This window comes from Oreochromis niloticus, linkage group LG3 (assembly GCF_001858045.2).
Source record: "Oreochromis niloticus isolate F11D_XX linkage group LG3, O_niloticus_UMD_NMBU, whole genome shotgun sequence".
Lineage (NCBI taxonomy): Eukaryota > Metazoa > Chordata > Actinopteri > Cichliformes > Cichlidae > Oreochromis > Oreochromis niloticus.
In genome coordinates, this window is record NC_031967.2 from 86,263,360 (window position 1) to 86,279,142 (window position 15,783).

The 15,783-nt window shown below is 42.6% G+C and overlaps 1 protein-coding gene and 1 long non-coding RNA gene across 2 annotated transcripts in view; one reads left to right on the forward strand and one right to left on the reverse strand.

Annotated features, from left to right (window-relative positions):
• LOC102082314 (protein NLRC3-like) overlaps positions 1 to 9,395 on the reverse strand; it is a 441,947-nt gene extending 432,552 nt beyond the window's left edge. Inside the window, exons 1-4 of the mRNA XM_025905853.1 lie at positions 9,346 to 9,395; positions 9,142 to 9,261; positions 8,701 to 8,817; positions 7,570 to 7,710 (exon numbers count right to left, since the gene is read on the reverse strand). Of these exons, the coding sequence (XP_025761638.1) occupies positions 7,570 to 7,688 (119 nt within the window). The 5' untranslated portion in view covers positions 7,689 to 7,710; positions 8,701 to 8,817; positions 9,142 to 9,261; positions 9,346 to 9,395. The remainder of the gene's footprint in view (positions 1 to 7,569; positions 7,711 to 8,700; positions 8,818 to 9,141; positions 9,262 to 9,345) is intronic.
• An 828-nt stretch (positions 9,396 to 10,223) lies between these two features.
• LOC109199393 (uncharacterized) lies at positions 10,224 to 11,430 on the forward strand. The gene is made up of 3 exons (XR_002059796.2): positions 10,224 to 10,558; positions 10,652 to 10,722; positions 10,869 to 11,430. It is a non-coding gene; the product is annotated as an uncharacterized LOC109199393 (long non-coding RNA).
• Positions 11,431 to 15,783: the final 4,353 nt, after the last annotated feature.

The following is a 15,783-nucleotide window of genomic DNA, read 5'->3' on the forward strand; positions in this document are numbered from 1 at the left end:
TTTCAGTGGTGATGTCAGGGAAGATTTAAATCTGAGTATTAATCTATGTTAGTGCAAACACCTCCAATACATTGCTTTGGCCTTTCCAAGTCATTTCTTCCCTTGGGTCTGCGGTCCAGGCTCCTAAAACAATCCTAGTTTAACAAGCACTACAATCTAGAGGAGAGCTGCACTAACAGGTATGACTGATGAGATCTGACCAGCAAGGATACTCAGGTTTATGTGTATCAGGACAAGCAGGGAAGACATGGACATCAAATCTGTCAGGCTGCCTGAGTCCTCTCACACACATCAGCTCAGAACTCTGGATTATCTACTGAGGATCAGGGATCAGAAGTTCTAGAAAGGCAGAACAAGACTTCCTGTATAGAGGTGCGTGGGCCTACTGATCCACAATGTCAGCACAACTCTCACGTCATATTCATCTCAGCACAACTAAAATATGGTGACTGACCTCAGAGTTTCAAATCGACATCTTGGATTCTCCAGAAGAACACACAGCTGCTTCACTCCTGAATCCTGCAGCTTGTTGTAGTCTCCACTCAGGTCCAGCACACTGGGATACGAGGGGTTGGACTTCAGCGCTGCTGCCAGATAATCACAGCTGATCTCTGACAAACCACAGCCCCACAATCTGTATAAAGAATGAAAGATGTAAGTTTATTAGACAAAGTGTGAGCTTGAAATCATTCAGTGTTTTTCATCATCTGTTCAGAGCTGAAGAAGGTTCAGAATGTAGAAGTTTAGAAAATGGAAACTCCAAACAGCTGAAGCCAACAGGAAGCAGCTTCAAAGAAAAGTTCCCCTGCCAATTCTATAAAGCTTGGTTGTTTATGCAATACTATCATTTAATGATCAGCAGTGGGGATGTTTGAATCCTGACCTGAGAGTTTCCAGTGTACAATGTGGACTCTGCAGTGCGGCAGACAGAAGCTTCACTCCTGAATCCCGCAGGTCATTGTTACTCAGGTCCAGCTCTTTCAGAATAGAGGACTGGGAGCTGAGGACTGAGGACAGAGCATCACAGCTTCTCTCTGAGAGGTTACAGCCACTCAGTCTGGAAAAACAAACAAATTAATTGAATCAGTCAAATGAAACATTTTTTTTTTTAATATATTTTTATTAATATTTTTCCCTTTATACAAAACAAAACAAACATCAGAACAGAAAAGAATAAAAGAGAAAAAAACCCTATAACAAACAAACAAACAAACAAACAAAACAAAACAAAAAAAACATTACAAAACAGAACAAAGAAAAAATGAAACATTTTTTAATGCCAGCATGCAATACAATTATTGGTTAACTAAATAGCTTCATTTAAAACACAACTCTTCTTCTATATCAGCACTTACTCCTTCTAAGCTCCACCTGCTCCACCTTCAGTCAGAAGACATGAAAACAAACTGTAAATCTAGTAGAAAGATGATTGGAAATCTTCTCAGATCCATTTGTACATTTAGAGCCTGATACTGAAATATAGCAGCACGGACATTCACAGCAGCAAAGGGTTCTTACTGATCTTAGCTGGCTTGGCCCTGGCTTATTGAAGATTAAAGAAAGCGGAATCAGCTGTTCAAAACCCCACAAGGCTGCCCGCTGTGATTGAAACGATGGGACGGGTCATGACTTCTCAAAATGGGCTCATTGAACGCAGCACGGATAAGATTTTGAAGAAGCTCATGCGGTCGTGAGTTCTCAGACTTTGCTCTTTGAGTGCAAAACTGATAACCTCTCGGAGAAGCTCGTGGCTCTCCAACGGAGATTGAGAGACGAGTGACGGACTTTTAGATCAGCAGTTGTTGGCACCAAAGAAAACCACCATCACTTCATGCGGCTAACATACCGGCGCCAGCTGTGGTCTCAAGGCTGGAGCTGAACATAACAAATCTCACCCTGATAACAGACAGTGTTTAGACTGTTCCTTCCCATCCTAAGCATGCTTATCCCCTCCCGGTGCAGACGGTGGGTCGAGGGGACCAGCGCAAATGCTGCAGGCCCGGATGCGCTGTCTACACCGGCTGTCTCTCACCTTTTACCCATTCCTGTTGCTTGTCATGTGTTTCTATGGCGTATTAAGAGTTTTCATGTGCTCTGCGCAAAAGTTATTTTTTTTCTGTTTTCAAACTGATCTCCCTGTTGGAGCTCAGTCTGGGGGGAGTTCTTTTTTCTCCTCATCTTTCCTGATGTTGTGCATTTTCTGCTGTTCGGTCGCTGCTCTAGCGGCTGACCGGCCAGCTACCTAGCCTGACCTGTCCCCCCAATGAGATGTTTGTGTATTGTATGTACGATTGGCAAGGTCAGTATCCTAATTGCCCCATGAAAATAAATACAGTCTTCTGAATCTGAAAAGATTACAGAAGAATGTTGTCAAGAAATACCAAAGGTAGGTAAAACTCTGGTTGTTGCAGCCATCCAGTATGACATGCTTTGTACTGTTCTGCTGCAGTTTGTGACACCTCGTCGATGAGTTGTGAAAGATGATGAAACAAACACTTCACTCAATGTTTTTCTTCTAAACTGGATGTAATTTTGGCAGCCGACAGTTTTTCACACTCTGTCCCAGCTGCAAATAGCGACACAACAAATAAATAACTTTACCCACTTGGATCCTTATCATTCAAGATTGTGAAAAGATTCTCTACTCAGAGAATACTGGTGATTTTAGATGAGAGAGATGATTTGGAAGATGATGAAGGGGAAGAGTTTTCAGAACTTGAGGCCTTTTGTCTTCACTGTATAGGACAGAGAAGACAGGAAGGGAGGGAGGAGTGAGGAGAATAACACACAGGAAATGGTCTTGGGCAGACTCAAACCAGGCCCTGGAGTCACGACTCTAACTTTCAGTACATGGGTCACCCGCTCAGCCAGGTAAACTACAGCAGTGTGTGAGTTAATTTGAGGACAATGATGACTATAAATCATCATTGTCAGTTTGTCAGTCTGCCCCAGGGCAGCTGTGGCTACAACTGTAGCTTGCCTCCACCAGTGTGTGAATGTGTGTGTGAATGGGTGGATGACTGGGTATGTAAAGCGCTTTGGGGTCCTTAGGCGGGGCTAGTAAAAGCGCTATACAAATACAGACCATTTACCATTTACCATAAGTCAGGTAAAAAAAGAAAAAATACTTACCATCAGCCAAAAAGGGGAAAACAGTGAGCTTAAATGACCAAGCATTGACCAAGGGTGGCTCACTCCTCGGTCTTCTTGCCCAAGGAGTGGGCATGGCTATCAATGTGGTGCAACCAAGGCCATCATACAGTACAGGCCATCCAAGCTGATTTTTAACTTTTCATCCCAGATACCACCTTAAAAATCATCTAGATTAGGATATGTTGGCTGATCTGAATTGTGTTCTAGATCCAATCACAACAAACAGAGCTGTTGTGTGTCCAAGGTGAACAGGAAGAATATATACATGCATAAAGTCAATAAAGTCAGAAGGTTTGCTTTAGACTGTGCTGCAGTTTATCATCAAAGACTGACAAACAGGCACCATGCTGCCAATAAATGCCATCAAGTCTGACTTTAGTTTTTTTCTTTTTTTTGTTATTTTTTTAAAATCAAGATTAAATTTTATAGCAACCACAGCAGAGATGACCAGGGAGGGTGTGCTTGAGGGGATATAGCTAAAACAGCTGGTTTCAGACTGAAGATGAACTGAGGTGCTGCACCCAAGTCTGTAACAACATTTTGACAACAGTGTGAAAGAAAAACTGGAAGAAAAGCAGGTTCAGGGAGGGACAACCATCTGCTGCAACCAGACTGGAGTGAGAGGAGAGAGCAGGCCAACAACAACAAAGAAACAACAAACACACTGTGGAAGACCGAAGCAGAGTTTAAAGTGTAACTAAGGATGTTTCTCTGGCTGCCATGATTCACTGAGTAATTCAAATGCTTTCTTTAATGCAGGACCCACCATGAATGTAAAAGCAAGAGTTTCACCAGAGTTTGTGACTAAAAATAGACCTGCAGTAGAAATGTATCTAGGAGCATGCATGTGAATATAAAGTATCACAACATCAGGCACATGCAGCCTAAGTTTTTAAACAAAGACTGATAACATAACAGCAGCAGTGATGATCAGAGGTTATGGTGGATTCAGCGTCTCGAGTACACCGAGTTCTGGAGACATCAAAGAGGTTACAGTTGTATTGGAGAAATCACAAAACTTATATAAATTCATACAAAGACAAAGCCTGGTGAAATAAATTACTGACACAGTTGGATGTTAAAGTAAAGACATGAGTACAAATGTACTCACAGAGCTTTGTTGGAGGCTTTGACCACTGGCAGCAGCCTCAGAAGAGCCTCCTCTGAAGCAGAGTATTTCTTCAGGTCAAACACATCCAGATCTTTTTCTGATGACAGTAAGATGAAGACCAGAGCTGACCACTGAGCAGGAGACAGTTTATCTGTGGAGAGACTTCCTGATCTCAGGGACTGTTGGATCTCCTCCACTAGAGAACGATCATTCAGTTCATTCAGACAGTGGAACAGATTGATGCTTTTCTCTGCAGACAGATTCTTACTGAGCTTCTCCTTGATGTACTGGACTGTTTCCTGATTGGTCTGTGAGCTACTTCCTGTCTGTGTCAGCAGACCTCGTAGGAGAGTCTGATTGGTCTGCAGTGAAAGACCCAGGAGGAAGCGGAGGAACAAGTCCAGGTGTCCATTTGGACTCTGTAAGGCCTTGTTCACAGCACTCTGGTGGAGAGATTGAAGTTTTGGTTTGTTAAATAGTTTAGACCGTGTAGAGGTTGTTTGTTGTTGTTCCAGCAGATTGAGTCCAGAGTTGATGAAGGTCAGATGGACATGAAGAGCAGCCAGAAACTCCTGAACACTCAGATGGATGAAGCAGAACACCTTGTCCTGGTACAGTCCTCTCTCCTCTTTAAAGATCTGTGTGAACACTCCTGAGTACACTGAGGCTGCTCTGATATCGATGCCACACTCTGTCAGGTCTGATTCATAGAAGATCAGGTTTCCTTTCTGCAGCTGATTAAAAGCCAGTTTTCCCAGAGACTCCATCATCTTCCTGCTCTCTGGACTCCAGTGTGGATCTGTCTCAGCTCCTCCATCATACTTGACCTTCTTCACTTTGGCCTGAACCACCAGGAAGTGGATGTACATCTCAGTCAGGGTCTTGGGCAGCTGTCCTCCCTCTCTGGTTTCCAGCACATCCTCCAGAACTGTAGCAGTGATCCAGCAGAAGACTGGGATGTGGCACATGATGTGGAGGCTTCGTGATGTCTTGATGTGGGAGATGATCCTGCTGGCCTGCTCCTTATCTCTGAATCTCTTCCTGAAGTACTCCTCCTTCTGTGGGTCAGTGAACCCTCTGACCTCTGTCACCATGCCAACACAGTCAGGAGGGATCTGATTGGCTGCTGCAGGTCGTGTGGTTATCCAGAGGCGAGCAGAGGGAAGCAGTTTCCCCCTGATGAGGTTTATCAGCAGCACATCCACTGAGGTGGACTTTCTAGGGTCAGTTAGGATTGTAGTTTTGTGGAAGTCCAGAGGAAGTCGACACTCATCCAGACCATCAAAGATGAACACAACCTGGAAGTCTTCAAAGCTGCAGATTCCTGCTTCTTTGGTTTCAGTAAAGAAGTGATGGACAAGTTCCACCAAGCTGAACTTTTCCTCTTTCAGCACATTCAGCTCTCTGAAAGTGAATGGAAATATGAACTGGATGTCCTGGTTGGCTTTGTCTTCAGCCCAGTCCAGGGTGTATTTCTGTGTTAAGACTGTTTTCCCAATGCCAGCCACTCCCTTTGTCAGCACTGTTCTGATTGGTTCATCTCTTCCAGGTGAGGCTTTAAAGATGTCTTCTTGTCTGATGGTTGTTTCTGGTCTGTCTGGTTTCCTGGATGCTGTTTCAATTTGTCTGACCTCATGTTCATCATTGACCTCTGCAGTCCCTCCCTCTGTGATGTAGAGCTCTGTGTAGATCTGATTCAGAAGGGTTGGGTTTCCTGCTTTAGCGATGCCCTCAAACACACACTGGAACTTCTTCTTCAGGGTGGATTTAAGGTTACGATAACAAACTGCAGCTTGAAGTTCTGAATGAGAGGAAATATGTAGAACATAATTTGAAAGTGGCTTATTTCCAATAAGAATGCATCTTTTAACGTTGCTTCCATCTTGGAAAATATTTGAAATCCTCTTACGGTCAGCCAGCTCCTCCTGCTTCATTCTCCTCAGGAAGTCCACTGTGATCTTCACAAAAGCCTCTCTGCTGCTGCTCCTCTGACTCTCTAAGCATTCTGGGTAATCTGGACACAGAACCTTCTGGATCTTCTTCAGCTCGTTCTTTACAAAAGTGATGATGTTGTCCTCCAGCAGCTGGAACAGAATATTTATGAATGAGCCAATCAGACTGAAATCATGGAGCCAAACATCAGATCCATGTTGGACACAAAGACAATCCACTGGTCTACAAAGAGCAGCATGGAGATGACTGTGGACAGAACAGATGTAACAGTAGTTTTTGTACATGTACAGACCATAAATATGGAGTCCAGCTGTGTTTGATGCTGCTGGGCAGACTGACCACTGGGAACCTCTGAGCTCTGCTGGTCCACTCTGTGGAGGAACCATGGAGGATTAGATCAACACAGGATAAAGATCCAGGAGTTTCTGCTCAAATAACTTCATCTGAATCAAGTCTGTCAAGTTTTAAACTCTCAGTTTGTGAACGTATCAGTAATTTTCAGTCTGTTTTCATGGACGTCCTTTCAGTGGTGATGTCAGGGATGATTGTGAAGAAGCTCATTAAACTGAACCATCAGCAGATCACTGCTCCAAAACCAGAACATGATCCGAGGTCTCTCCACCACCAGAACACCAGCTTTACTAACGTGGTAGATCAGTGTAGTACAGATCAATAACTGATGAGTCATTTGATCAAAATCACTGAGTGCTTCACATCTGACCCTCTGATGTTTCTGTGGACATTTTGCATATTTAATGAATGTCTGACAGTTTTACATTCATTCTATGAATACAGTGGAAATGTTGTGTTATAGTCTCCATGTTTTTTCCAGCATCATAAATTCTTAAGTTCAGAAAATTAGATTCTTCTTTCACAGCTGAAAAACAACAACATTTATTCTCTATTGAAATCTGCATCGTCCACTCCAAAGGTCACAATCTGAAGGTAACATCTGGTTTTGTTCCCTGTGATTAACTCTGAGCATCAGTATGGTGGGATTTATCCACTACATCCACACCACTGTGGTTCAGTGTTGTCCTGATGGAGTAACAGCAGCCAGTATGATCCAGGCTTTAGCTGCTGGGTCTCTGTGTGACCTCTCAGACTGTTTAACAGATCAGACACAAAGAGAATCAGAGCAGCTCTTTAAAGACAAACATGAACCCACTCAGGTCACACTTTCCCCACAGATATGAGCATCACTGTCCTCAAACAGCAAATGACCAAGTCTAAGATTTTCATCTTTTCTCTTTGTTTTCTTTTTATGAATCTTTGTAACAATCTGAGGATGTTTCAGGTCAGATTTATCCAGGAAACACAAACATTTAAAGGAGTCATCACAGCTCTCTGACCTCGTTGGTCCAGGTTCACCACTGAAGTGTGGAGGTCGATCTTTGGACCGGTCACTCCTCACAGACGGACAGCTGGACCCTGCAGACTCTGCTCTGTCCTCCTCTTCCTCCATCATCATCTTCTTGTGGACTTCAGTCAGTCTGAGAGGTAAACCACAAACACTCAGTGAGTTCACATTAACAAGAGTCACTGAGTTACAGTCGCTGACCTCTGACCTGTCATGAAACCTAGAAACCAGGTCACATGATCCAGATCAGGGATCACAGAAACCTGATCTCACCTGCTGACTCTGACATTTAAGACCTTCCAATAACAAAACACAACAAGCAAGCAATTGACAGAATATTAGGAACAGCTCTGAGTCTGATACAGACAGCTCACTGCAAACTCCAACCGTATGAAACTATATTAAAGCTCTTTTATGGCCACTCAGACACTTTAGGATCACATGATGTTCACACGTGATATCTGTGACTGTAGTGAACTTCATGTTGATGCTGTCAGAGCTCACAGTGTTTGCCTCTGAGACTCATTCACAGTCTGCTGCTCAAACTCTTCTTAATAAAGTTACGTTGAAACCAAGCACACCATTGTTTTTCTTGGGACATTACCAATAAGTTTGATGTGTCACATGGCCCTCTTCCTATTGAAAAAACAAAAGTTGTATCCAAGATGGCCGACTTCTAAATGGCCACCATGGTCACCACCCATCTTGAGGAGTTTGCCCCCTCACATATACTAATGTGCCACAAACAGGACTTTAATATCACCAACCATTCCCATGTTATTACGGTGTATCCATATAAATGGCCCACCCTGTAGTTCTCTCTCTGTTTCCCCTCATTAGTGTTGTTACAAACCCAAACACTACAGCTAACAAGTGGATTTTCCTGTTTTAGCTCAGCCAGCAAACAAACAGAACCATTTACTGCTGAAGAGACAGAGAGCCAAAGTTTTTAAATAAACTCATTGCTGCAGCAAAGAGCAGCACAACAGTGAGTCAGATTTTTAGCTTCAGTGTTTTTATTCTCCACTAAGTCATTGCTTCTGTCACTAATTAGCTAACATGAACTAATCTATGTCTGTTAGCAACCAACCAACTCAAAGACTTCATGTTACTAACAGCTCACCTCTCTGCAGCAGACACAGGCTGGACTTTAAAATCAATGTAGCGATCTGCAGACCGGTCACTCTTTAAGGACACACAGCTGGGTTCAGGTTCAGGTCCAGCAGGTCTCCCATTGATCCTGTCAGAGAAGAAAAATGTGTTTTTTATTTGCAGCCATAGAAGCTGGTTTGCAGGCTGAGAATGAGCAGAAGGAAACTCCAAACTAAAGTTTTACAGTGTAAGAACAGAGCGCCACCCAGAGGTCATTTACACTGCGCAGGACTATTGATGGTCCCACTGTGAGCAGCAGGAGTTTAAATGTTGGACATGTTTTATAGAATAAAGGAATTCCTCACTCTGTGACTTCCTTTGAGATGCAGTTTAGAGACCAGAAAACAACATCAAACAGTTCATTTAAATTAGATAAACTGACACCAAAGAGTTTATGTTACTAACAGCTCACCTCTCTGCAGCAGACACAGGCTGGGATTTAAAATAAATGATGGCATCTTTAGACCTCTTTAAACCTCCAGGCGCGTCACTCTTACAGTACACAGAGCTGGGTGGAGGTCCAGGTGGGTTCCTGTGAATAATGATGGAGCAGTGATGTGAGTGCTGAGCTGTGACATGGAGAAGAGTCATGGACAGTTAGAGATGGTCATCTCACCTCTGAGCTTTGGTCTGGCTCTCATGTTCCCCACACAGAGTGCTTTTAGAGGGAGGGACTCCCTCCTCTCTGTCCTCACACTGATCCATGCTGCTCAGTTCAGCTCACACACACTTTCTACCTGCAGAGGAAACACAAATCATTCATGTGCACATCAACTGAGAGCTGCAGAGGTCGGGTCTGATGGACTAACATCCATCTGAGACGCAGCTTTCATCAGTTCACTACAAAAACTGTCACAGAGCCGAGTTCAGCCTCCAAATCCTCCATTACTGTAGTCCTACAAAGCAGCAGGTCAAACATGGCTGCAGAGAGCAGCTTTGTCAGTAACAATGTCCAGGACCATTTTTCACTTGTGTGACCATTTTGGGGATCGGCCCGAGTTTCGCCTTAATCATGTGTCATGCATCGTATGGTATACATGGGGTAATGGGAAGTAATTAACGCCTCACGACCAGCTCTTGATCAGCAATCACAAGGAAATCAAATCTGTTTGCATCAGAGCATCGAGCTGTATAGTGTGAGAACCTGCATCATGACCTATGAACTTCTAACCCCTGAGATTCAGTTATTTGAGCAGTCTGAGCACGAGCTGAATAACGTGACTAAAAAGATCACACAGTGTATACCCACTGAGACAGTTCATACTCTGACTGCTAGTAGCATTTAGTTCTCCAGCAGGCAGTAGGTAGAGTGGCCGCCCAATGATTGGAAGGTCCGGGGTTCGAATCCACTCTAATGGCTACCTGAGATACCCCTGAGCAAGGTCCCGTCCCTACACACTGCTCCCCGGGTGCCCAATGGCTGCCCACTGCTTCACTGAGTGAATGGAATAAATGCAGAGAGAAATTTCCCCACGGGGATCAGTGAAGTATATGTAGCCAAGTGAAATAATACTACGCATGGAAAGGGTTTAAAAAGAGGGGATTGTGTTTTTGACTGGTTGCCTGTCTACCAGAGGTCTGTTGTAGGGTTGTCATGGTGATGACTAGACCTCGCGTTTTGGGGGTATACTGTCCCTTTAAGAGCTGCCGTAAGCCAGAGCACGCATGCACTCAAGTTTGCGTCACACACTGAGCGCTGTGAGCGGGAGCACTAGAGAGTCAGAGACTGAAAAAGATTCTGTGGCTAGCTACACAAGAGAGTTCCTAACGTGCGACGGGTGTATGTTTAATGGTCACGTGCTGTGAGAAGGACTGAAGAGCGGGTTGGCGTGAGTAGTGACAGTGTCATAACAGATTTCAAAGTTGTTAAGTTTATACTGTTATTCACTTTGCATAACTATGTATGTTTCTGTTCGATTCAGAGGGGAGATCACTTGCTGTGTGATTCCTGCGTGTACTTGTCCTAGCACAGTAGCTGTGTGGAGAAACCGAAGTGAGTTCATGATGTTCTCCCATAGAAATGTATATGTTTAAAAGAGAGTTTACTGTGTACTTTATTGCCAGTTGAACTGTGAAATTGTGGGATGTAAACAATGTGTTTATTTGTTTTGTTTTCTCTTTTTTTGTATTGGTTTCTAGACAGGTCACTACTGTTGTCTATACTGTTTGAATTTAATTTGTACATATGATAGTTACTGTTGTCTCAGACCCTGAAAGACAGATTTAGGCTGAGCCAGTGGAATAGTTACATTTACCGTTTTCACTCAAAATTATAGTATTAAAACTGTGCTCCTCCGAGTACAGTCGGAGAATTAAAAAGCCCACAAAAGAGTATTTCCTGTGTCCTGTCTCATTCCCCATGACCGGGCCACATAGTTTGGTGTCAGAAGTGGGATTCTCAGTTTAGTTTTGAGTTTCAGTATAGAGAGACACAGTGAGTGGGGCTTTATAGGCAACAGTAGTGGCTGAGAAGATCCCAGTCCTACCCAGAGGGCGGCAACTGCAGTGTGGATATCCTGAGGTGGTTCTGTGCAGTGGCAGTTGGTACAACAGGAGCCGGCTTCAGCAGTTGGATGAGGAGGGCGCCTGACACAGATTTTGGACTGTTGAATCTCATCTACAAGTGACTGTGGGAATCTGCTGCAGTAAAGACTCAGAGACATTGCAGTATGTCACAAGAGGACGAGGGGGAAGGTCCTTCAGGGGCTATCCCCACTGAAGACAGTCAAGCTGCCTCTTTGTTTGACAGTGCAGGTAACCCGTTGGTGCAGCTGCAAACACAGATTAACGAACTGAGTAGGAAACATGATGCTGTTATGTCTAGTATTACTAACATGGGTAATGTTCCAACTAGATCTGTTGTGTACATTCCAAGAGAAAAGGTGATAATACCTTTTAGTGGGGAACCAGCAAAAGATGCTTACACTGTTGATGAATTCATAGAAGAGGTGGAAAGAGCAATAAGAACTAGGGGTCTGCGTGGAGAGGATCAAACCGACTTTATCCTCTCACAGCTGAAAGGGTCTGCCCTAGAGGAAGTTAAGTTACGTATGGCGGGCCAGGTGAAGCAACCGAGTGATCTCTTCTCATATTTGAGGGAGGCATTTAGAGAGAAGCGCACCACACCACAGCTCTTGCATGCTTTCTACGCACGCCGCCAACTAGATGGGGAAGACCTACGAGATTATTCACATGCACTCTCTCAGTTGCTCAATGCTGCAATACAACAGTCCCCTAATGTAGTACCAAACACACAGCTGGCACTTCGGGATCAGTTCATTGAAGGTGTGCATGCCCCAAATCTTCGGCGTGAACTACGTAGGCTCACTAGGGAGAAGCCTGAGTGTAGTCTCTTTGATGTTAGAGAGGAGGCAATCATGTGGACTATGGAAGATCGTCCACGCAGCACTAATGTAGCAAGACATAGAAATATAGTGAGTGACAGGCCAGATGAAAGCTGTGAAAAGACAAGCTCCACAAGTGATGTACAGACAGACTTTTCCATGGCTCTGCAAGAGATGGTTAAAATAATCACACAACAGGGTAAGGCAATAGGGGAGTTAACTAATGCAGTGAGGGAGCTCACGACACAGACTGCCAGTTCTGAAGACAGTAGAGGTGTTAAAGCTAAGCCCAAGCCTAAGTACACTAGAGAGGGTCAGCCCATTTGTCTCCGATGTGAAGGGGTGGGACATATGGCCAGACACTGTAATGCACCCCGACAACCTACGAGCCAGTCTGCAACCATGCCCAGTTCACCGCTAACGGGAAACGGGAACCCTCCATTGCTATGAGCCGGGCAATGCGAGGCAAGTCAGAAGGCTCAAAGGAAGCTCTAACCAAGGAACATTTTCTAGAACATGCTGTAGGTCGGTGCCCTGAAGTAGATATCCAGATAGGTGGTGTATCCCTTGGATGTCTACTAGACACAGGAAGTAATGTAAGCACTTTGACAGAAAGCTTTTTCAGAAACCATCTTCAGGGAGAAGATGAAGACATGCACTGTACTGCCAAGTGGCTTAAAATCACAGCAGCCAACCAGTTGCCGCTGCCCTATTTAGGCTATGTAGAGTTAGATGTACAGGTTATGGGGCTCACTATACCAGAATGTGGTTTTCTCATAATCAAAGACGATAAAGCAGAAAGAGACAATCCCAAATGGTTGGATTCGTCACCTCATGGCATTATAGGGATGAACATTGCAAAACGATGTAGACAGTTAGTACTCTCAGAGTTTGACACCGCTCTAGGGGGAGAGCTGCACAGTAAAATTCACGGGGTAAATTTTACTCAAATTGAATAAAATTCTACTCGAAGAAAGACAGTATTTGGTCCCAGTCTAAATGGAGTAAAATTTACTCTTATGGCAGAGTTATACTTTCAGAGTTAAATATACTCTATTTAGTGCAAATATTTTACTCTATATGATGATAATTTACTCAGTTTAGTATAAAATAAAAACAACTCCACCATAATTTCATTCTAAATAGAACAGAATTTTACTCTGAATAGAATTATAAATAGAAGAAAAAATAACTTTTCACTCACTATGTAATTGTATTACAATCATTCACTGCAAGGTTTTAAAGGTACAATAAATAAATCAGAAAAATATATTTTTATTTTAACAGCCACCTTTATTGTTCAGAGGAAACAGTGTGGTACAATATAAAAACTGGAATCACCACGACTGTATGACACCTGTAAATCAAATGCTTTACAACAGAAAAGCTCTTTGGCATAAATTACACGAGGTCCGTCTCTTTTACACAGAACTTGAAAATCATTGAAATGCACATTGAGACACACTGTTTGCAGTGCAAAAGTAATCAACAATAACCTCTCATCCTTCACAACAACATTGTAGACCTTGTGAAAAACTGGCATTTCAAAATGGACTTTTATACAAACAACTAAATCTGCACCATAAATATTTCCATGGTGTTTTGCCCATCTAACATTTAACACCTTGGTGTTGATTGGTAGCTGAAGAGTCTCTGCCATCTCACAGCCCCAGTCCAATGCATTTCAAGAAAGCATGTTACCTGGTCCAGTGGTCAGTCTTTTGGGGTTTAAATGTCTGCCAACTGAAAGCAATAGGACTTTGATGTTTTGTTGCCAACGTTTTAGTTACGTTTTTGAAACTTTTCAATTGTTTTTTTAAAGAAGCTGTGCTTTGCTTCATTGCATATGCACCAGCTATGCAAAAGTGATCCTGTTTTAAGTATACGTGTATGATAATGCATCATGAACTGATGCTTTGGTAGCAGCTTCTTGTGTGGAAACAAACTTTTGGATAACCTGTGGTGTTTGGCGATCAGGTGTTTCAGGAAAATAGTGATACCTTTTGATAACACTGCTGAAAATACAATATTCACTACTTGAAACAACAGCAGTAGCAAATACCAGTGCTGATCGTTTGGACAAACTAAGTCTCCAAAGATGAGTGGTAGATGCCGATGTTAACACCAGGACTGGATGGCATTTAACCCCAAGTTATTTGAGTCCTCTCCCAACTTCGCTGTAGGTGGTTTGTTGTTTTGTTCCATGTAGCCATAATTAAAGCTCTTAATTCTCGTGTCCACTTCCTTTGATGTTGTATACTGATCTATTGCATGTAACATAATCAGTTTCATTTTATATTGTGCGACTCCCTCCAAGATATCGTGCATAATATCAACAGAGAAATGTTCACATGTATTGAAGTACTGCAATGAGTTTAGAATGCAAGACTGTTTAACACCCATCGCATTAGGAAGTCAGGGATTTGCCTCCATTTTTTGGCAATGTTCAGTATGAAGTGCTTGAGTTCGCATGATTATCTTGGGTGAATCCTCTGTAAACTCTGTCTGAAAGTCCTCCTTCTCAGCAAGACAAAGGTGGCAACAATATCTGGTACTAAATGACTCTAGAAAACCAAACAGACAGTGAAGACCAAAGTTGTCAGTAGTATCTTGGACAATAGTTCCATGTACTGGGTCATCATACAGGGCAATCGTAATTCCATCCCTCTCCAGGATTTTCATATCCTTCACAATTGGATCAAGTATCTTAGAGAAGCCATATGTTTGGGATGATGAACTTCTTGGCAACTGTGAACATAACAAAATTGCAAGGCAAAGAAAGTTAAATGAAATAAATTGAACAAAATAAACCTAAACAGTTGGTATAGCAGCTATTATAACATCATCCCCAAAGCTTGACTGATTCACACAATGAAACATGCAGGAAATGTTGACGTTTTTTACTCACCACATTCCAAAAATGATCTGTAGGTCAGTTGGCCCTCAAAACAGATGTACTTCTGTTGTTCTCTGCACTTCACTCGCACAGCTTGGATCCTTCATGATATGAAAAGGATATTTTTAAATAATTAGATTTACTACAAATACTTACAAAATTGAACAAAACACAGGCACACACAAAACACATAGGGCTTAAGAAACATCTAAAACTGCACACTTGTGCAGACTGCAACCATCTATGCTTTTCAATTCGAGTAAAACACACGTGCTTGCTAAACTAACACCAGTACACATAAAAGATTCACTCCATTAAACACACATGCTCCTAACCAAAGATCAGGCGAAAACAGTCATGTATGCGACTCAATTCAGAGTAAACCACATGTGCTTTCTAACTGAACAAGTGAAACATCCATAATCCACATCCACAATCCACGATAAAACACACATCAGGTAAAAAAGTCAATTTTCATGACTCAGTTTGGAGTAAAACACATGTGCTCACCAACCTTTTTTGGATAAAACATTGGTGCACCGAATTTGCTAAAAACACACTACCCTGGTCAATTATACTACCTAAAGCAGCTATTGAGCAATGCTAAATTTAGTTTAGTGATTGTAGAATTATAGGGATTATTTTACATAACCATCATCTTATCATTGCATTAATTATCATTTCATCAAAGTGTTTATTGAAGCTGCTGGCATTATGGTATAATTTATATTATAGGGGTCATCATAATCAAATATTAACATGTTTATTACAGGTGCAGTTATAACTACTTTAAAATGATTGAGTTAAATATATA